This window comes from Perca flavescens, chromosome 14, assembly GCF_004354835.1.
Source record: "Perca flavescens isolate YP-PL-M2 chromosome 14, PFLA_1.0, whole genome shotgun sequence".
Taxonomy (NCBI): domain Eukaryota; kingdom Metazoa; phylum Chordata; class Actinopteri; order Perciformes; family Percidae; genus Perca; species Perca flavescens.
The window spans coordinates 11,445,374-11,467,913 of NC_041344.1; the positions used below are offsets into that span (position 1 = coordinate 11,445,374).

At 40.8% G+C, this 22,540-nt stretch overlaps 1 protein-coding gene across 4 annotated transcripts in view; it reads right to left on the bottom strand.

The window, feature by feature from the left end:
- Positions 1-3,618: 3,618 nt before the first annotated feature.
- The window catches only part of LOC114568107 (MAP7 domain-containing protein 1), a 40,166-nt gene continuing 21,244 nt past the window's right edge, over positions 3,619-22,540 (bottom strand). The window contains exons 4-17 of one of the 4 annotated variants that reach the window (XM_028597498.1): positions 19,514-19,677; positions 18,709-18,817; positions 17,801-17,905; positions 14,263-14,382; positions 12,560-12,687; positions 11,784-11,920; positions 11,054-11,292; positions 9,838-10,189; positions 7,848-8,007; positions 5,835-5,939; positions 5,667-5,717; positions 5,525-5,579; positions 5,178-5,435; positions 3,619-4,268 (exon numbers count right to left, since the gene is read on the bottom strand). In XM_028597498.1, the coding sequence (XP_028453299.1) occupies positions 4,258-4,268; positions 5,178-5,435; positions 5,525-5,579; positions 5,667-5,717; positions 5,835-5,939; positions 7,848-8,007; positions 9,838-10,189; positions 11,054-11,292; positions 11,784-11,920; positions 12,560-12,687; positions 14,263-14,382; positions 17,801-17,905; positions 18,709-18,817; positions 19,514-19,677 (1,994 nt within the window). In that variant the 3' untranslated portion in view covers positions 3,619-4,257. Of the gene's footprint in view, positions 4,269-5,177; positions 5,436-5,524; positions 5,580-5,666; positions 5,718-5,834; positions 5,940-7,847; positions 8,008-9,837; positions 10,190-11,053; positions 11,293-11,783; positions 11,921-12,559; positions 12,712-14,262; positions 14,383-17,800; positions 17,906-18,708; positions 18,818-19,513; positions 19,678-22,540 lie in introns of all 4 variants that reach the window. The other 3 variants (XM_028597497.1, XM_028597496.1, XM_028597499.1) reach the window with 3 other exon arrangements.

Here is a 22,540-nt window from a genome sequence, read left to right on the forward strand (position 1 = left end):
TGATGACGGATTAAAGGTTCAACACCATTCAGACAGGACAATGATCTCATTTCATTTGTCATGTGAAGGATGGGAGAGTTGGATCACTCAGCTACATGACGTGTTTTTAAATGTGTATCCTGTTGCTTTTGGCTGAAGCCCAGTGTAAATTTAAGCAGCTAGTAGCTCGGTAATGCTCCGCCTCGGCCCATTCACAGCAACACTGAAGCTCCTCAGTCATCTTGATATCTCTGCTTCCACACTGATTGGGCCATAAAGCAACAGAGTCAATGTGGGACAACATATGTATGACCTCACATTGTTCACGTATTCAAACATGTACAAACCATGATGCGTCAAGTCACATAAAGTGTCATTCATAACACAGTCAGAAAGTGGTTATGCAAAAACCTAACCGTCCAGGAACATGAAGAGGAATAACATTTGCAACAAGATAACATTAATGTCATGCTCTGTTTGGATGATCTTACTCAGAACTGTCTGAACTGGTTCAATGCATGCTGTATTGGTCTGATGCCAGCATGTTAACATTTGCTAATTAGGACGAAGCACAAAGTACAGCTGAAGGTGATGGGAATGTCATTAGTTTTTCAGGTATTTGGTCATAAACAGTAAATACCGGACAAGTTAAGATTTTGAGGGGTCATCACAGTTACAATTCATCCTGTGAACTGAATGTCGTAGATATCCATCCAATAGTTGTCGACACATTTCACTCAAAATCACAAATGTCAGCCTCATGATTACTTATGATACATGAGCTGGGAACCATGAATGTCTGTCAAAGATTTTGAGAAATTTTATGAGATAAGTGAAAGGTTTGACCTGCTGGTGGAGCTAGAAGAAAGGTCAGAGGATAAAATAAAGTATGTAGGATTGATCCTCTGGGAACCATGAATCTCTGCACCAAGTTTCAAGGCAATCCATCCAATAGCTCTTAAGACATGTCACTAGAAAACAAAAATGTGAACCCCGTGGTGGCACTAGATAAAAAGTCAGAAGATCACCAAAGACAGTAGGATTCATCCTCTGGGAAACATAAATGTGTGTACTAAATTGTATGAAAATCCACCCAATAGTAGTTGAGATACTCAGTCTGGACCAAAATGGTAGACCGACCAACAGACATCGCCATCAATGAGTTAAAAATACTGCTGCATTGCACCTGTCTCATGCAGGTGAAACTGGAGTAACGTTACCATGTAAACATCCACTGAAAGCATTGTAAACATAATAGAATATTCACAGCGTGGACTGTTTGTGTGCAGCACAGCATTGTTTGGTAAGTAGGCTTTCTAATGACAAAATCACCATCCAAACCAAAGCAAACAGATACAGACAACATGTCCTCCCCTGCGGGTTTCTGTCCAGAATCACATCTCTGTGCCAAATGGCAGCGTGGTCACATTGAAACAATCTCCAGTGTATTTTGTTAGACATTCGATATGCTAGCGACCCGGTGGCAGATGCACTGTGACCCAAACTGACTGGCCGCTGCAGCAATGAGAGTCCTGTCTGAGGACTACGTTACCTGGGGCTGAAGGGAAAACTAGAGCGACCACAAGGCTTCTAATATTTGATTGCTAGAGTGCATTATAGCAAGTGGACAGCAAATCTCACGCACACACCTTTGATCCTTTGGCTAGACTTCACCTCAGAGCTGTCTGGGGTCAGTTCTCTGCTCCGTGTGGCATAAAGCCACAGCCAAGCAAATACTGTAACTGAAAAAAGAAGCACCCTGTTAAAATCAAACCTTTTTTTAATTCTTTCATACATAAAATCTCATTTTCCCAGAGACACTTGAATGTGTTTCCTGTCTCTCTGCACTGTCGACTGTCAAATTAAGGCAAAAATTAAAAAAAAGAATAAAATTTAGTTGTTTTCAAATCCAGAATTGAAATCTAGACACTTGTTTAAGAGCTTTCTATTGCATTTAAAAAAAAAATGATTAAAATCCTATGAAAACAGTTGTATAAAGTCTTCTGAGTTTTGTCAAATCTAAGAAAATAGAGAGGCATGTTTAAGGAAGAGATGTAATTGTGTTTTGGGAAATGTAGGATCCAGTGTTTTTGAAGCTTGATCCTTAATTGTGATACAAGTCAAGATATCTCTACCTCAGCTGCATGGTTTATCATTCTTTTTTAAATCTTAAGTCTTATAATGCCCATGATTTTATGAAAGTGCAATATAAATTTACTGATGAATCTCCTTAAGTAACTGATGATGCTTCAGGTGTCCATGTCCACAATGTCCATGTTGACATTTGGTCAAATAAAAAACAACATTATACATATATGTACATATTCCACCATTATAACCACTCATAATGCATCACAATGGTTGTAAAAATATCTGGTAGTAGTGTTTACAGATGCAGAAATTTATGCAAAATTGTATTGAAATCATGATCATCACTGGTTAATTGCGCTGCCACCTTCTGGTCTCTCTGAACATGTTACTCTGTAATGCAGCTAAAGGACAGTGAGCTCTGGACCTGCACTCGGAGATATGTTCAGTCTCTTGTTTGCTTTTCCTTAAAGTCAAACAAGATGATACCTGAGAGAAGATAAATAAACAGACATGAACATGCACTATATGACTATATATATTTATTACTCTGGCTTGCAGGCTAAATTTAACTAGCAAGAAAGTTACATTTAATTTGCAACTACAGTACAATACAACTGCAAAATAAATTCCATGCAAGGATAAGATTACTGTGTAAAAAAATCTACTTTAAAAAAATACTGATTTAAAAATGAAGTCATGGACTAAAAGTTGACATGTTGGCATACTACTGTATATCACATAATCGACTGTTAATACGGATTTATGAATGCAATCATGATGTGAGCAGCATTTTACTGCTGTAGCTGCTGGAGCTACTTTCACCTACTTTACATACAGTCAGATAGTAAAGTCCAGTGCTTTCCAAACTGGGGGTCGGGCCCCTCCGATTGGTCACAACTTAAATCTGACGGGTCATGAGATGATTAACAGGTTCAGAAAGATAAACAATCAAAGTTTTGTTACAAAACCTGGTAGACCTGTTAGGGATTTTTCACTAACCTTTGCTTTTTGGGCTATATTGAATAAGTTTACCTCTCTGGGCCTCCAAATGTAAAGGGTAAAAATCTCTTTGGTGAAACTGTTAACAACTCATAGACATCTGAAACGTGACAAGAAGCCACAAACAGACCAAGCCAATTATGTTGGCAAACACTGGTTTAATCTTTAACTATGTTGTAATTTCTGTTAGTTTATCAAACGTGTTTTACGTAAAATGTTAACTAGCCACTAGAAACTAAAGCTGTCAAATAAACCTAGTGGAATAAAAAGTATTTCCCTCTGACATGTAGAGTAAAAGTATAGTAGCAGATACTATAAATACTAAAGTACCTCAAAAATGTACCGCTGTCTCATTTCCTTGTGATGCAACAGTGTTCATGCAGTATGTTAATATACATTAATTGTGCAGCTTTATTTCAAAATCTGACAAAGAAATCTGTATTCTAACATTAATTTACAGCATTAGTTGCTTCCAGATCTCTGCAGGTAGAGTGGATATCTAATGTTTTCTAATAATAAAAACATAAATGCAGATAGACAGACAAGGAGTCCCTTTCGTAAAGCTTTATTTCACAGATCCCCTGTAACAGGAGGCCTAGGCAGCCGGGCTCATTTACATTTACATACACTGTCTGTGGCCGGTCCTTACAATGCTCCCCATGTTAAATAACTCAGTAATTCAAGACAAAAACAACAAACAAACACACATACACACACACACACACACACACACACACACACACACACACACACACACACACAGTTCAACTTAAGATAACAATAACAATAACAATATCGTAACAACGGTAATAATAACAACCATTGTCAAATATTATGTATTTCCAGGGTCTTATAGTGTATTTTCTAAAATTGTATTTTCTAAAATTCGTTACACAGTCAGTCATCTTTAAGGTGCACCGTAAAATCTGCATGTGACATTTCAATAAAATCAGACAGATACTGCACCAGAACACGTGGTGGAGACAGAGAATACTTGATGTTGCATGTTTTTATATTTCAGATGAGAAGCTCCTCTTTGTCCTCTTGTGGCAGATACTGTGAAATGTGAATTCAGCGCAGTTCATAGTTTGTTTGGCACACAATTTTTTAGAAGCCGCTGTGGTGTGGCATGAATCTCATAGCTCAAGCAGAGACATAAGGCGCGTCTCCATGGAGATGTGTGAGGACTTACAGGACCTCTGCAGGGAAAGAACAACAGAGGGGAGGTAATGATGAAAAGTTTAAGGCCAGACACGGCAGGCAAAAACATTGTTTTTTCATGCACTGGTCAATTTTGAGATCTTGGGGGCACCCAGATAGCTCAGCTGGTAGAGCGGGCGCCTATATATAGAGGTTTACTCCTCGACGCAGTGTGCCCAGGTTCGACTCCGACCTGCGGCCCTTTGCTTTTTGCATGTCATTCCCCCCTCTCTCTCCCCTTTCATGTCTTCAGCTGTCCTGTCAAATAAAGTCCTAAAAATGCCCTAAAACAATCTTAAAAAAAATAATTGAGATTTGGGGCTATTATGCCAATAACATGTCTTCTTTTAGACTATAAAGTAAACAACCAAAATACACATTTAGTTGAAAGAGTGAAATGTTTGACTTATTATGACAGTGATTCCCAACTTTGGGGTCAGGACCCTCAAAGTGGTCCCTAATATAAATATGAGTGGTCACAAGATGGTTAATTTTTGTAGACTTTTCTCGAATTTATGAATTTTTTTCTTGTGAAATACTGAATACCTTTTTCTGTTTAGGCCTGTACAACTCATTCAAATGAAACCACGTGGAAAGAAAAATGATGATATTATTACTATAAAAAGATATTTCTTTATTTGAAGGAATTTAATTAATTTGAGGAAACAAAATTTTCAACAACAAAAAAATCCGAACACTGATGTAGGATTGAACTTTAAGATTGGATGGTAAGATGGTTTTATTGACCTCATGATTAATTGATTCCAGAGAAATTTAAAACACGTATCGTCCTTTATGTACAAAAAGTCATTAAGCATGAACTAAGCCCAATACACAGTTTATTTACTGTGCGCAACACAATTCTCTGCTGTATGATCACAGTCTCATCTGGTGTCTCTTCACTGTACCTGCGACATGCTGAGGCTTCATAGGGCCTGTTTTCATCAGGAAGGGCTCTGCCAGGATCGGCTCGCTGACCAGGCCGCTCTGAGTCTGCGTCGGGTTACCGCTCTTGTTCAACTGGATGATCTCCTCAAAGTCAGCCGCCTCTCCGTTGGCCGAGACGCCGTTCTGGTGAGTGGTGGGCTGGACGCCATTTACAACAGGACCGGACACAGTTGATGGGCTGACGACTGCTGCATCGGGACTCTGCAGGTTTCCAGCTGCTGCAGAAATAATAACAATAGTTTGTAGAGTTTGTATTATTTTAGTTTATTTCAGGCCGTATATATGACATAGCAACTGCAACACTCACCCTTACTGAGCTCTGTGTGCTTTCCGTTGACCTGTGGAGAAGCTTTAACATCCTTCTGTGATGATAAAGGACAAAAAGACATCTGTTATAAAAAGTCAAGAGGAAGTTTAGTTTCCTCTGTTTAAAAAGGAATCACACATACCTTTTCTCCTGCGTCACTTTTCCGAGTCCTCTTCATGATCTCCTCGAGGCGCTGTGCAGATCAAACAGAGAGATCACTTAGTTAGATGTTTCTTTAAATGGAGGAAGAACTGGGTTGAACTCGAGTGTGAACTTGACTGTGAAGTTCTTTTGCTCTGTTTCTTCTCACCTTTTTCCTCTCCAGCCGCTCCTGCTCTTCTTTCTGGAAGTGTTTCTCCCTCTCGAGGCGCTGACGCTCGGCCTCCTCACGCGCCTTGGCATCAGCTTCCTCCTTCTGAAAATAGAAAACAAAAACATTCCTATGAAGCTGACAAAAGTAACAATTTCACAGTTAAAACAAACCACCTAATGGCTAATAGAAAAGTCACACATGCAGCTAGAACTGCATTAAAACTGCATTTTAGTCTTTAGTCTATTTCTGTGGTTTGTGGTTAGAGATGTAAATAGAGCATCAATTAAACTAAATATACATTTCATCAAATTACATTTCTTTTTCGTTAAACATATAAATGGCCACAGATCAATTTCTTTATAACATATTATTTGGACTAATGACATGGAGGAAACGCTGCTTTGGCAGAAGTTCTGTCCCTTTAAAATACTACGTATAGATAGATGTGTGTTATGTTTATGTGGATATGACCATATATCTACTGTATTTGTTGTCGTGTATTTGTATGTTTTTCATATGAGACGTGCTGATTGTGCAAACAAATTTCCCTCCTGGGACCACAAAGACTATCTATCTATATAATATAAATGAATGCCTAAATAAGTGTAAGTAAACAACATTGACATTGTTTTTTTTGTCTGGTTGAAGAAATCAGACTTCATGGTTTGCTGATAATACTTAAATGCAGGACGTATACTGGTGGTGGAGTGTTCACAGTGTGGTGTTGCTACTTAAGTAAAGGATCTGAAAACTTCTTCCATCACTGGTGTTCACATTGTATGCGAATGTACTGTAATGGAGGACAACTCTTGACCACCAGGGGGCAGCACATGCTCAGTCTGTTCGGCAGCCTTCAGACCAGAGTTGATATTATCGGAGTAATTCCATTACATGCTTCACTGGGTATTTAGATTCAGTACCAACCAAACAGATGTGGTGAAGTCAGCAATGAAAACAAAAATTATGATGTGTGCATAAATCCCATCTGTCAACTGTTGTAACCTTTTAAAATCGTGAGTTTCACGCATTTCACCACAGTGCACTGACTTTAACTGCAGCAATTAGTTTGGATTTCGTAGACACAAATCGGAAACAGTCACACACATTTTCAGTTTCCATTACATCAAGCGCGACACTTGAGCTGTAAAAAATATGCGGCCATTCTAGTCTTGAGCTGTCAGCGTGGAACAATGGTCCGATTGAAGGGGTAAAGGGGAGTCGAGCGTAGCTAAGTGCTTGAGGCACAGCACACACTGATGCTGCTTATCCAACTATCAGCCCACTGCAGAGCCAAGTGTACGAGACAGAGGCAACACAGGCCTGTCCCTATCTCCCCGATCACAATGGCTCCCTCAGCCTCTGCTCATCCCCATTATGGAGGTCACCAGCTGGCATCTGCCCGGGCAGACAAGGGACCTCTGACTAACAGGGCTCACGCATCGTCCGTGACAGCAGCACATATTCTGGACTCCTATAATCTGCCCAGATGCCAGACAGTCAGTCAGGGGGTGAGTCAGATGTTCGGGCTCACGTACAGTATCAAACCCCCCGACAGCTCAGGCATCCTCGCATGCATTAATCTGCCCAGATGGTAAATAAGCTTACTGCATGTGGGGATCAAAGGGATTCATGTTGGTAATGGAAAATCAGAGGGTTTTCAGTGCATACAGTAGTCACAGTTGAGAAATGATCGTGTGTCTCACTGATGAAGTGTTGGACCCGGTTAACTTGGGTTGAGGGTTTAATTCCCGCTATTGTTTATTGTTTATTAAGGATCCCCATTAGTCATCACCGCAGTGAAGACTATTCTTCCTGGGGTCCAACACAAGAAAAACATACACAAATATTATAAAGCAAAATACATATTTGTCATTCTGAACAATGAAAACATGGTAGCATGCCCTCATTTTATAACACAAAGGCGCAGTAGCATGTTTTTCTTTCTTCTTTCTACAATTGTTTTGATCTCATTCACCAGATCACATGCATGTGTTCTGGTCACACACTGACCTGTCTCTGCAGCTTCTCGTTCTCCTCCTGTGCCTCCTTCTCCTCTTGAGCTCGCTGGGCTTCGTCCCTCAGACGCTGCTGCTCAGCCATGAATCGAGCCTCCTCCTCTCTACGCTTCCTCTCCTCTGCATCCCGGACCATCGCCTCCTCCCGGAGGATCCTGGAAAGACGTATCCGTGTTACATACAAAATACTTCTATAATATAGCTGCACATAGATCAGCAGTTGGTGGGGTTATTAACCTAAAAAGAACAGTCAGTTCTCATAAATTTCTCACAAGTCATTCTTCACTACCTGAGGCTAACACTGTACACAACAAGCTTACATTCATCCCATGTTGTGACACATACGGTAGCAGCCAGAGGCCCCTAAACTGATGAAAACATCACACGTCTTTCTGTTAAAGGTCCCATGACATGGTGCTCTTTGGATGCTTTTATATAGACCTCAGTGGTCCCCTAATACTGTATCGGAAGTCTCTTTCCCAAAATTCAGCCTTGGTGCAGAATTACAGCCACTAGAGCTAGTCCCACAATGAGCTTTCCTTAGGATGTGCCATTTCTGTGTCTGTAGCTATTGAGGTGGAGGGTGGGGGTGTGGCCTTGACCAACTGCCACTTTGCTAGTTTGAAAGCCATGATTTCTCTCTCTCATGGGTGGGCCAAATTCTCTGGGCGGGCAAAGCAGAGAAAGGGGAGGTAACCTTTCCCCTTATGACCTCATAAGGAGAAGATTCCAGATCGGCCCATCTGAGCTTTCATTTTCTCAAAGGCAGAGCAGGATACCCAGGGCTCGGTTTACACCTATCGCCATTTCTAGCCACTGGGGGACCATAGGCAGGCTGGGGGAACGCATATTAATGTTAAAAAACCTCATAAAGTGAAATTTTCATGCCATGGGACCTTTAAATGAAGGAGAACTTTTGAATAAGAAACAATTCAGATATTCAAAACCTTCACTGAAAATTTCCAAATCATTTTGTAGAAAGTTTCCTGGGAATGTGATTTGGTCATAATTACAGAAATGATATCAGTACTAAAGGTATAGGTATAATTGCAAATAATTAACTCAACAACAATTCCTTCCTACAGTGTTCTAGCAGCGGGACAGCTGAACATGGAAAAACATGAAATTAGTCTTCAGGTAGCGTAGATGATAAATGGCAATAACAACGTTTTCAATAAATAATGAATTATGATTACTCATTTTATTTGTTTATTTTTTTTTCATTTATTTGGGTCTAAATGGAGCAATTGTGTTTGTTTTGAAGTTCCTATTTTTCTTGCAATTACTGCCAAATAACAGAAATTATTAGCTAAACCAAAATGTTGTCTTTTTTTTGTCTGAAAAAATAAATGAATTAATATTGTAGCAAGGTAACTACTAACCTTACAATGCAAGTTTAGAAGGTGTTTTTTATTGCAGTACTGTGCATCATGTTGTAAGGTCTTCCTGTTATTTTGTCAAAACTCTCTAATTTGAATGTTCTGTCTCTTGTCAGTAAAGATGCAATTTAACTTCATACTCTTCACAGTCAGAAATGCATCAACATATTATCACTGTTATAGATATTAAATGACATTAAAGCTATAGTGCGTAGTTTCTGTCGCCCAGATGAGGAATTCTAAGTAATGACAACAAAACTGTCAGCGCGTCCACGTGATACTCCTCCACGCAGTTGCCTGTAGCCAAGGAGGACACGGAGGATTAAAAAAACATGGAACATTATCTTCCCTGGAGCTTCTGTGCAGGAAAGTCACCGGGCAACACAATCTTCTGAACATAGCCAGACTGAGAAATACAGAGAGAGTTGTGTGGAGCTGATAGTCTTAATTAGCTTTGAAGCAACTCATTTGGCAATGGCTTGAATGCAACGGACGTTTATTAATATCAAAAAGTTACGCACTAAAGCTTTAAATGATGAATATCAAGGTGTTATGTTGACATGACATCAACACCAGACTGATGTTCGTATTGACATTAAGTCTGACCTGTTCCTGTGCTCCTGCTCCAGACGCTCCTGCTCCTCTCTCTCCCGCTGCTCCCGGGCTTGCCTGCGTTTCTCTGCCAGGACACGAGCAGCCTCCTCTGGGTTGTTGGTGCCTGCTGACGGCCGGCTGGCTGGTGCAGCCATGGTGGTGGAGGCAGCGGCGGCGGCGGCGGTGGCAGCGGGTGCAGCAGAAGGAGCAGGATTATTGGTGGAGGGTGCAGCAGGAGAAGCAGCTGAGGCAGCCGGCACTATGTTTGGAGCAGCTGGAGAGGCTGCTGATACAACTGCTGGGCTGAGGGAAGGAGGTGTAAGCGGTGCAGAGGACACCACGATGGCAGGAACATTGCTGGAGTCTGTTAGAGAGAAGACAAAGAGAGGAAAGCAAACATCTGGTTTACCAAGAACATGATTATTAAAAACATCTTAAGAATAAGATGAGGAAAAGTCACTAGAGATTGCCAGATGATAAATAATAATAAGAAGAAATTATTTATTATATAGCTTTGATTCAACATTGAATTTTCTTTTTTTAAATAATAAAAAATACAGGCTCTCATCACAGTTTGGGAAAGTTTTCCTCAGAGGAAATGTATTGCAGTGTCAAATATAATTACAGAAGCTCAAATATCCTGCCAAGAGCAGATGATGGCTCTTTTTAAATTTAATTTACTTTTCTGGACATTAAGTGTTCCAGTACGCTATTCCAGTGGGCCAGCATGCACAATACCAGGACCTGGTATCCTACTATGACAAAATTTCTTTCGTAAAAAAAGGTCTATTGTAACTTAATTAAAAAGAAGGTGACCCCGGTTATCCGGTGTTTTGGATAAAGACATCGGAGGAGGACTGGTAAGAACAGACAGTTTTTAGTAGAGAGAGAAGGTTTAACTGATATACGATTTTTCATGGAACTGTGTGAACTGTATCCCTTCAAGTATTTAATTACTAAGATGAAAAGTTTAATCTGTGGTTATTTTACAACAGCCTGGTGCTTGTCGTACAACATTTAACCAGCGTAATTGTGATTTGACAGTGTGCAACATCACTCCAGTTAGAAACCAGTCAGACTCAGTACAGGTGACTAGCTGTCGTAGATTAGAGAGAGAGCTGGTTAGAATCTGTCACAGGCACTCTGCAGTAATCACCCTTATTTTTAACACGGTCACCTTTAGGTCACCTTGAAGCTCGGCTATCGTCTCCATGGCAACCACACTCACCCTTTTTCTCCTCTGGAGCGCTGGGCTGCTGGGGTTCATGACCTGTTTCCACAGCGACTGCAGTGACCGTCTGGGCCTGCACCCTGGCGGGCGTCTGTGCTCGTTTGGGCCGGGGCTTGGTGCCAGGAGGAGGTGTCTTCTTGCCCATGGGGGTCTTGGAGGCCGCCGGCACTAGAGGGGACAGGGGCCGACTTTTGGGAGCGGCGGGTGACGGAGGTCTGTTTCTGGGCTTCGGGGTGCTGATGAGAAGAGAGGAGAAGGAGGGTCAAAGAGAGAGTTGGTGGCTTAGGAGATGAGGTTTCACAGCCGGGTAGGAAAAGGTAATGAGGTTCCCAGTGCACTGCATAACTGGGTCATGTCGAAGATATGAGTGATTCTTTGGCTGCTGTAACCTGAGAGGAGAGGAGGCAGGGAGACCCCCCATGCATCAGTCAGGAAAAAAATCTTTCTGTCTGACACAAACAGACCTGCTGTTGGCAGACTGGCCCTCTGCTTCTGACTGAACGGTGTCCAGCAGAGTCAAAAACATTTAAATTTGTTAGATTATAGCCCCTTGGACCATCTGTCAGACATTACCCTGCTCAGAGGATAAAGCACATTGGCTCCCTCTCTCTCTTTCTCAGTCTCTCTACTGCTTTAACTCAAAATATAATTCATTTAACATTTGTTCTGGATAATATATGGGAAAGGTTTGATCTAAAGAGCTGGAACAAGGCAGTTTGTGTGATACCTGGTCTCTGGCCTGGATCTCTGGGTCGTGGTGGCAGGTGATGTTGTCTGTCTCTTCTTCTGCACTTTTGTGAGAGAGTTCTTCTCTTTTTCATTCTCCCTCTCCTTGTCTTTCTTCTCTTTCTTCTTTTTGTCCACCTTGAAGAAAGACATGTCATAAATAAACAGTTATTACCTCAGGCTGAGCCTGATGTATAATGCAGATAAAGGCCTTTTGTTAAATGTCCGTATTGTCAAATGGCAATGTTACACGGTCCACATTATTAACAGTATACATAACATAAATCGAAAACAACCTGGTTTGACAGTTTATTTCCTTGCAAATGCTATTTAATAACAAAAATGTGAAATTAGGGTTCTGTAAAAATACTTTTTACCACTTAGAGATCAGCGCAACAAGCTGTAAACACAAGATATATTACATATTATCATCTAAAGTTGATGATTGAACATGTTACTGTAGCAAACACAAAGCAACACTGTCATTCATTTGGAGATGTGTTTCTGGACACCTGAAATGTAAGTCCAATAATCACTCTCTCTTAGCTCTGTTTGTGGTCTCCACCACTTCGGGATCGAGATATCTGTCTCTTTAGCTACTAGATGCTCCACTATGTTCACCAGCTAGTCGTTAACATTTTTTGTCAGCTGTTTGGTGCTGAGCAGGATGCGTACAATGGGTTTTAAGATCTTTTCCAACAGCTGCCACAAGAGCAGTGAGACAGAACCAAAACAGTAAAGTTGCGTAAAAAAAGGTCATGGGTCGTGTGTGCCTACCGGTGTGGAGTTTCGACGGCGTTGGCGCTGGGTGATGTCTGGCGTGCTGGCGGAGGAGACCCTCCAGCGCTCAGCGGTGTTCTGGTGCGGGTGGTGATGGGAGCAGGCGTTCAGCGGGCTGGCGGAGGCTGAACGGGAGCAGTGATGAGAGTCTGAGTAACACATGAACATGCAGAGAGCGGCAGCAGAGCCCAACACACACACACACACACACACACACACACACACACACACACACACACACACACACACACACACACACACACACCATGCAGAGAGATAATAAATGCCTCTCAGTGAGGAAACATGCTACGAGACAATGACTCAATCTGGCTGACAGATTCAGTAATGATAGCTGAGGAGAAGGTCAATTATTTTAGTTTTTTGATAGAATGTTATTGATTTCATGTATAAAGTTTAATCCTCTTTTTATTGTTATCCATTAGTGCCTTTTATAGCTTTATTCCTTAAAGCAGCAAAGACCACATTTCCCCTCAGGAATCAATAAGACAACTATTCTGATAATCGATTAATAATCTGTAAAGAAAAAATGTCCAATATTAGTGTCTCAAATGTGAGATTTTGCTGCTCTTTTCTGTTTATATATATATATATATATATATATATATATATAATATAATTGTAAATTGATTATTATTTTTATTTAGTCTGTTTTGACAAAAACGTTTATCTTGTGAACAAATTATTGACAGCTTAACCAAAATTGTAGATAATCATAAATTGCAGCCTCAAACCAAAAGTCACCATAGGGTTTTATATATAAAAAGATGAATAAAGACAGATACATAGAGATAAAGGGTAAGAGGGGTGGAAACACAGACTGAGACAAGTTTTTTATAAAGCAAAAATTACAAATCTTTGTTGGCTTCAGCTTCTCTAATGTGGGATTTTGCAGTTTTTCTCTGGTTTATGTCACTGTAAGAGGAATATCTTTGGGTTGAGAGATTAGATAAGGAAAATAAGTATTCCTGTAAAAACAATCTCACCTGTCTTTTTACAATTTTTCTGAACAGTTCAAGGACTTCAAAGTTGAAACTTAGCTTTTAAGGCTACTTTGACGAACTTTCCGGAGAAGTGTTCGGGAAAAAATGGAAATTTTTAACATCTACAATTTCATGATAATTGGGTGAACTTTGTCGTCCGATAAAAGTCATATGATATAATTGAAAGCTCTAGAACATGGACCTTGTGGTGCGATTGTATCCTATCTTTATATCAAACCAAATATCACCCCAGAGTTTCAATAAAAACATAGAGATAGCGAGAGAAATAGCAGGATAGTGGCCAGGATAGCTCAGTTGGTAGAGCACATATACAGAATGCCTTGACGCAGAAGGTCCAGGGTTCGAGTCCGACCTGTGACAATTTCCTTCCCGCCCTCTCTCCCCCTTTCATAGCTGTCCTATCCATTAAAGTCAGAAATGCCCAAAAATAATCTTTAAAAAAAAATAGCAGAATAGAGAGGGGAAAAAATAAAGACTGAAACAAAGAAATAAGAGTAATGAAATATGTTATTTAGTACTGAATGTTTTTGTTAAAAAAAAAAAAAAAGTCCTAAAAAAGGGATCTTAAGGTGACCAAACAGACTATTATTCCTCTCTCCATGCACACTGCAGTGATGTGCAGAAAAGTGGAGGTTGGGTACATTGAGTAGAAATATCCAGATGGGGTCTCACACTCACGAGAGTCGCTGTTGTTGAGGAGGGTGGCGGCGCTGCGACTGCGGGCCAAGAAGGACAGAGTCGGCGTCATGAGCCGCTCCACGATCCGGCTCTCCCACGGGCTCAGACGCAGGCTGCGGGCTGACACAAGAGGGCACTGTCAGTGTTGGGTTACTGTCACAGCTGCTCACAGGTACTCACCACAAAAAACCCTGATATCTCCTGCATACTGTCGAACAGGTGAACACACGCACATTGCAGGAGGTGTACCGCTCCTCATTGATGACTGCTGCACATCTTTCCACACACACACACACACACACACACACACACACACACACACACACACACACACACACACACACACACACACACACACACACACTGAACACAGTCTGATGCGGAGTGGAGTTTTACTCTGCATTAATGTGCTAATCAGACTCAGACTCAGAGATACAGAGAAATCATACAGGATGAATGACTGAACTTTAGCCACACAGTATCAGACATTAGATAACAACACACAGAGGAGCAAACCCAAGTTAATTTTCATTACTTACCACTTAAAAATCACGTTAACTCAACCTCAATCAAACCCAATGCAGTGCAGTCCTGGTGAGTTCAGCATTAGCATAACACACCATTCTGGTATTATACAGTATGTATCTAACTGTTATCGAGTGTCAAGTGATGTAAATTCAGCATGTATAGGTCCAACAACAGCAGGACATAATCAAATGCATTGTAATGACGGGTGGAAACACACCCACACACCCATACACACACACACACACTCCCACACACCCACACACACACCCATACACACACACACACACACACACACACACCAATAAATCATTCTCTCATGAGTAAAGCCAACCTAATGTCAGAGAATAAAGTTTAGTCAGAGTTCAGCAGCATCTTTGATTCTGGCAGAATCAAATCAGTCTTGTTAGAAACTATAAATGCCTGTGTATGATTTTTTATTTTTTTACAAATACTAGAAAACCCCATAATGGGAATAGAGAGAAAGAAATGATGAATGATGCAGACTGAGAGCTCAGATTTAGAGACTCTTTACAGAGAGAATCAACCATTAGTAAGTGTTATGTTTGAGCCTTTTGAGGCATCTCACGGAGTAAACATCATGTAGGTTTTATCTCTATTTACTGGCCTGCCCTGTTCCTCTGAAATAGTCAAATACAATAGAAAACATGTGACTGCACAGGAGACAACAACGTACAGATGGACACAGAATGCACCGTCTCAACATGAGATCTAATGGATTGCGACAGCTACAGTCCAGTTTTCCTGTTTTTCATAACAAAAACTGACACCATGCTGTGCAAAGATGTATTTTTAGTGACAACTGGACCATGTGTACTGCTTCTTCTCATTGCTCTATTATAGTGTATCACTCTGCTGGTATGCATGACACCTATAAACACATATACACACGATAATAGTGCAATCACAACAGTGCTGCCAAGAACGACACGAGTCATGTTGTTTCCACGCAATTTACATTAACACTAAAAAACACTCCTTGTATCATAGACTGGCTTTTCTTATGTAACAGTCACCTCTGCTGTACGTTGGATGGATCATTTTCACGTTTTATGACTAACTGATAACCCGACTACCTCCCGTTGCTAGGCAACAGGAGTTTTTCCTCCTCCTCTTCTTTCTCCAATGCGACAAGAGGAGGCTGTGCTGAGCTGAGCTGCCTGGTGGTCGACTGTTCACCTGGAGGTAGATTGATGCCTGGATCTATAAAAGTCACCCCCTTCCCTCCGACACACTATTACTGGTACACTGTTGCAGACTGCAGAGCGTCTCCCAAAGGCCAGAAACATGAGCTCTGATATCGACTCTAATATGATTCAGCTCCGAAATTATCCCGCAGTGTTGGCGCATCTGTTTTATTAGTGATTATCAAGCACAAAATCTGGATCTCTATTGTGGCGACGGGGGAGCAGAGAGCTGAACTGCTGATTGCACTGTGGGTGATACGATCTCTAATGAAACATGTTATGAGTCGTGACAAATCTGGGATGAAGACAGTGCTGCTTATGTACAACTCAGGAGTCTGATGAAATGGTTTTGATATAACAAGTCAATCTATATATTTATGTTATTACAGCAGCGTGTTGCTGCCGTCACGACAAAAAAAAATCTGCTCAGATTCTTGTTATAACGAGGTCCTTTTAGTGTTTATAACAAGATATTTTTTTTACGTTGTTTTGAAATATTTCCCTTGTTTTTAGTACATACCAAATTATTCTGGTCTTACAAGAAACGTCTCTTGTTATAACAACATATCACTTCATTTTGACACATAACAAAACCCTTCAGTCAAAACAACGTATGGAAGTTTATAGACACGCTTTTAGCAACATGGCTTGGTGTCGGTCTGTAAACCACTTTTGTTCAGACTGAAATATCTCAACGACAAATATTGGATCATGTGTTGAATTCTTTAAAGAAGAAATAACACAATTATCCTCTTAAAATGAAATGATGAACTCATGAGTAATAAAATGCATCACATTATCCTGTAATTGTGGACTGTGACCACAGTGACTGTTGTTAGTCTCGGCTAATGTTAGCAAGCTCACACGCTAGCATGTAAACATTAAACCTACCTAACATCAGCAAGTTAGCATTGTTATAGTGAATATATTAGCATGGTGATGTTAGCATCAAGCTCAAAGCACCGCTGTGTCTAATTAGCCGTTACAATGGCTACACACACTTTGACTTGTATGTTATAGAAGCATGCCAACTTACTGTTAGGATTCTTGTTCTAACTATATGTTGCTTTATTGTAATTTAGGAAAGTTCATGATTTAACAACATAACGTTTCTTGTAAAAGCAGAATAGTTTAACTAATAACGACAAAACTTTTCACATTATAAAGAGAAACTGAGCAAATATGTTTTTGTCTTGCTGGCAGCAATATGTTGCTGTAAATAACTAACCACGCAAAAGAGGCTTAATCTCTATGGAAACAGGCTATATATCTACATAAAATAACACATAACACAAAAGTATGATACAATACATGTGCATTTAGTTGCTCTATTTTCATTTGCAACAGTCACACTAGATAATATCCACCACCAATACCACCACCACACCAAACCACCGACAGTAAAGTGGAGGGGACAACCAATAAAGATGGTGTCAAGACAAGATGTGAACTTATAAACCTATAAAAACAAAACATATATCACAAAATATGGCTCAGTGATGTCGAGGTGAAAGGGAGGCTGATCAAAATGCAGAGAAGGCTCAAATCAATGACAACCACCAACTGAAATCAAAAACCACGATGCACACGAGACCGAGAGCGTGACAAGAGGAGGGAGTAGGTGGTAAATGACCAGTCACCAAGCACAGGCAGGCAGGCAGGCAGGCCGCCAGAGACGACAGTTATAATAATAAAAGAAGAAAACCAAAAAACCAGATTAGGGTAGGAGGAGTGGGGAAGGTGGAGGGGGATGAATAGGAAAGGGAGAGGAAGCCTGGTGGACATTGACGTCGGGTCGTCCTTACTTCTGTTGGGGGAGTTCCAGAGCGTGGCAGAGGACTTGGACAGCCTGTTGTTAATGACAGGGTCCACCTGTCTCGGCAAGTTGACCGTGGAGGCCGAGCATCTGCCTGCACCGGAGAGAACGCAACAGACAACAACTGTTCACAAGGCGGCCGGAGTGCAGGCGGCCCCAGCTGAGGACTGATAAGAGGTGGGGGGGCTGCCGACTCCCTTCGGTCTGGATCTGGGACTCACCATTCTCTGAGGTTCTCTCATTAACATTTAGGAGAATCTGAATTCAGACTTGAAGGGAATTGAAGGGAAACTTTAAGGAAAGCGTGGGAAGGGTGTGGTATAGTTAGAAATCACATTTAGAGTAACTACTGCCTTTTGCTTTTTTTCTGCTGCAAGAAATTATCAGACACACACACACACACTCTCACACACATTCAGGATATTTCACACTTTGACGGAGAGAAACTTGTCTTGACCTCAGTGTCATGGGTTAAAATAAAAGAGGCAGCCCGTCACATGTTTGACGGTCTGAAAAGGGGAATAAGCTCACAACTCCATAAAAAACAGAGTTTGCACTGCTAATCTAATGAAACATGTTCATGATAGCTACCTTGTTGGTCATCTCTCTGCCACTGTGATAACGTTTATATCTGTACTCAAAACCGACTTTTGCCTAAAAAACACTAAGGAATTAACAAAAAGTTTAAATTACTGAGTAGGTCATATGCCTCTGGAACCCCGCCCTTATGACAAACCCTTTAGAAGTTATTTCCTTGAATTGCATCAGTTGGTCCAGTGAATCACAGTCTGTGCAGCGTTGCTCAACATGAAGGCTCGAGTTACAGTGAGGATGTGATACATATTCCTCTCATTGTGTTTGAGTGTCCGTGCGGTTGTGGTTCATTTTGAAACTCACTCTCTCTGCGGGAGGTCTGGTTGAGTCCACCCGCCCAGGACCACCTCTGCTGGCGGATCTCGGCCCACGTCTTCTTGGTCGACCTCTTGATAGCTGCCTCATATCTCTCCTGGAGGGACCACACAGTCACGACTGAGTCACATACACTCGGAACAATTCTTGCTCTTACTTGTGAAGAGCACTGTAAATGTGAAGCTACAGCCAGCAGCCGGTTAGCTTAGCTTAGCTTAGCATTAATACTGGTAACAGGAGGAAACAACTAGCCTGGCTTTGTTCAAAGTTAACATAGTCCACCTACCAGCACCTCTAAAGCTCACTAATTAACATGTTATATTTTGTCTATTCAATCTGTATTTAAAGTGTAATATGGGGTTATATGGGGGTATCAGTCTGGACAACTAGAGGTGATTAGCTCGGCTTAGCATAAAGACTTAAAGCAGAGGAAAGCGCTAGCCTGGAACTCTCAAAGGCATGTGTTTCATTTTAAGGTCAAAAAGAAGCCAAAAGGTTGCTGTGATCAATAACTCTTAGCTCAAATTACAATCAATGAAAAGTCTGCACTTATGACTACTGGAAAACTGTATGCTGCCAATACTTGGCATTGATATTCAAGATGGGGCCAAATCCCTGTCAAACAGGCAATTTTCCATAGGTCAAAAAAAATACTAAGCATTAAGCTTGCATAAACACTGGTAAAGTGTTGACTTTTCCACCCTGACTTCAATTAACACTAAATATTTTGGAGAGCAGGCACACACTTCGTCTCTTCTGAGCTACTACATCCTGAGTTCATGTATTTTCTCACCTTGTTCTTTTCTAGTTTCTGTCTCTGTTTTTCCTCAAGCAGAGCTCTGCGTTTCTCAGTCTTCAGCCTCTGTTCCTCCAGCTTCCTCCTGCGATCCTCCAGCTGGCTCTCCCTCAGACGCCGGGCCTTCTCCTCCTTCTCCAGCCACTGGGCCTTCTTCGCCGCTGCAGGGTGACCACAGGGAGAGGGGTTAACAGTTAGACAGAAAAGCCGAGGAGAGAGAAAGAGCGAGTAATAAAAATGACAGGAGAAAGTTAGGTTGCTGAGGATCACATTTGTCTGTGTTTTTTCTTTCTATATTGTGGTTATCTGAATAGTGTTTTGTATGCAAAGTCCAGCCTATTTGTTTCCCTACAATGATGATAAAATTATCCAAATGATAATAAACAATTCTTATATGGCACCTTTCTTAAATAATGTTTAGAAAGTGCTTAGCAGGATAACAAGGTAGAGGCAACATCTACAATACTACGTTTTCATTTTTAAGGTGGAAATTAGCAATTGTTGCTATAACCTGGCCCAAGAAATATTCTCTTGTATTACAAGTTCAATGTTTATTGGTGCATTGTCCGTTTCAAATAAATCAATTTCCATTTCCATTTTGGGACAAAAACAATCTCCATCCATACAAGAGTTGTAGCTCCGTAGCAGAACTGATCTGCGTCCATATTAACACGTGTGACAAGACAAATCACATGACCATTCACATACAATGGGCAGGTGCGTGCCGGTGTAAACAGGAAGCAGATTGTCTGACAATAGCCTGCAGTTTAAATTATGTACGTATAAGTTGAAAATACTTCGGAGAAAGAACAACAATGGCGAAAAGTAAGACCAGGGTTTTCTTTTCTTGGACCAACGATGAGGTGGACATGAATGACAACACCAAATTTTATGGTAGTGCATCCAATAGCTGTCGAGACATTTTACTCAAACCCAATAACCTCATGGCAGTCAACAGGAATTATCCTCTGGGTACCATGAATGTACAGAATTCTGTGGAAATCCATCTGGTAGATGTGGAGATATTTTACTAGATAAATGAAACCTCTGGCGCTAAAGAAAAGTCAGAGAATTACTATAATCACCTCTGGAGACCATTTAATAGTTGTCAAAATATGTCCATCAGGGATGGAGCAATCGACAGAAAGACATTACCATCACTAGAGCCACGCTGCTGGCACAGCTAAAACATTAAGGTTATTAAAAGGGATAATAAAAAGATAAATCAAAGCGAATGTATTTGAAATATAGTACAGTAATTCAACAGTGATTTAAAGAAACTTCTTTCTACGTAGGATGTCCCAAAGTAAATTCTTCACATTCAATAGTGTTTATCCACTTAAACTCTTGATACTCAAACAGAATGGGTGAAGCAGATGGAAGACACAGTTTTATTACACTATAATCCTGATAACAGTAAATAAGCAGCAGTTTCCCGCTGTGTTTTACAGCACCCTCCAGCAGATGCCTGCTTCTCTTTGACATACGCTGCTGTGGCTCATTTCTTGGAGGAACAATTAAACAGCAATCAATCCTTCTAAATTAAACCTTCTGTACTATATGCTGGACAGCAGCTGCCTCTCTCATCCTCCCTCTCTCTCTCTTACAGTACATCTTAGATTTGCATCTTTCTTATCACTTGCATGTAAGCCTGTTTACACAACATATTGTCAGCATGGTGGAGAGTTTAAACAATGGATGATGATGAGCGTGGGTTACATGCTGGATCCAACCAAAGTAGTGGCATGACATGTTTCAATATTACTTCATATTGCTGGGAGTTAGACAGCATTAGAAATACTTTTTAGTGGATTTAGCTCTGCGAGGATGTAGCCGTGTTGTGAGGCAAAGACATGGTTTGTATTTAGTTCAGTATTCTACAGCTCATCTTCACTAATGAGGCGCACAAGTCTGAGCCTCATCGACAATGAGAAAGCTTTCTTCACTCCTCCATATATCCAATTCCTGAAAGAAATCCAATTATGTCTGCCTTCCGTGCAGCAGGATTGAAAAATATGTCGGTTTAAAGCTTTAAGCTCATTTTTGCAGTTTGCACAAAACATTCATTGAAAAGTTACATAACAGTGCTCATTGTGCTCATTCTGCACAATATGTTTAAATATATATGTTCTTTAAGGGATTCATGAAAAGTAAAAATTGTGTGTTGTGACCTACATGCCCTTTATGTGCATACTGTTCTAAACAAATTGCATGCCCCACATTAAATAAGCCTCAACGTTGTACCATGTAATTACAGATAGAAGCAGACTGCAGGAAACTAAACTTATCTCAGACCAACTGAAGCTGAGTAAACCTCAGATATTATAGATAAAAAGGCAGCAGAATTCCCCTTTAACTGTTCTGCGGCATGACCACATCATTGATGCTAATGAAAGTAGTAATTAAATCTAATCTGTCTGAGAGGCCTGGACCCAGTTTATGGTAATCACACCATGGACTTCATGGGACGTCTCTGCAAGGAAACGCCCACCAGGTTCTGCTCTGATTGACATCCACAAGGAGAAGCCCTGTGTTTGAAAACTTGATATGTCTTTGGACTAGCACAATATTTTCATAGGAGAGGAAAGTTTAATTCTGCAGCCACAAAGTAAAACCATGATTATAGGTGTGGGACATGCACGCTGTGTGGGAATGCAGAAGAACATAAAGTAAAATTTAAACATAACATGAGCGGAAACATTTACATCAAAAGTGAAACTGAAGAGTGTTCACAGGGTTCAAAACTTTCAACCGAATGATGACAGAAAACCAAAATAAAAAACATAATCAATTCATGGAGAGAAGAAGAAAGGGCACGCCTGGGATTCACATCACAAGTTAGATTATTCCCAAATGGCATGACGGATGCGGACACTGAGGGTTTTAGTGAAGCCCCTTACCTTGCAGCTGAGTTTGCTGTTCTGAAAGCCACGCGAGGAGAAACAATAAGAGACGACAATAACCGTCAGTCACGTCAGAGTAGAGTGACAGAAGAAAGTTAATACTACAGAATAGAAGATGTGC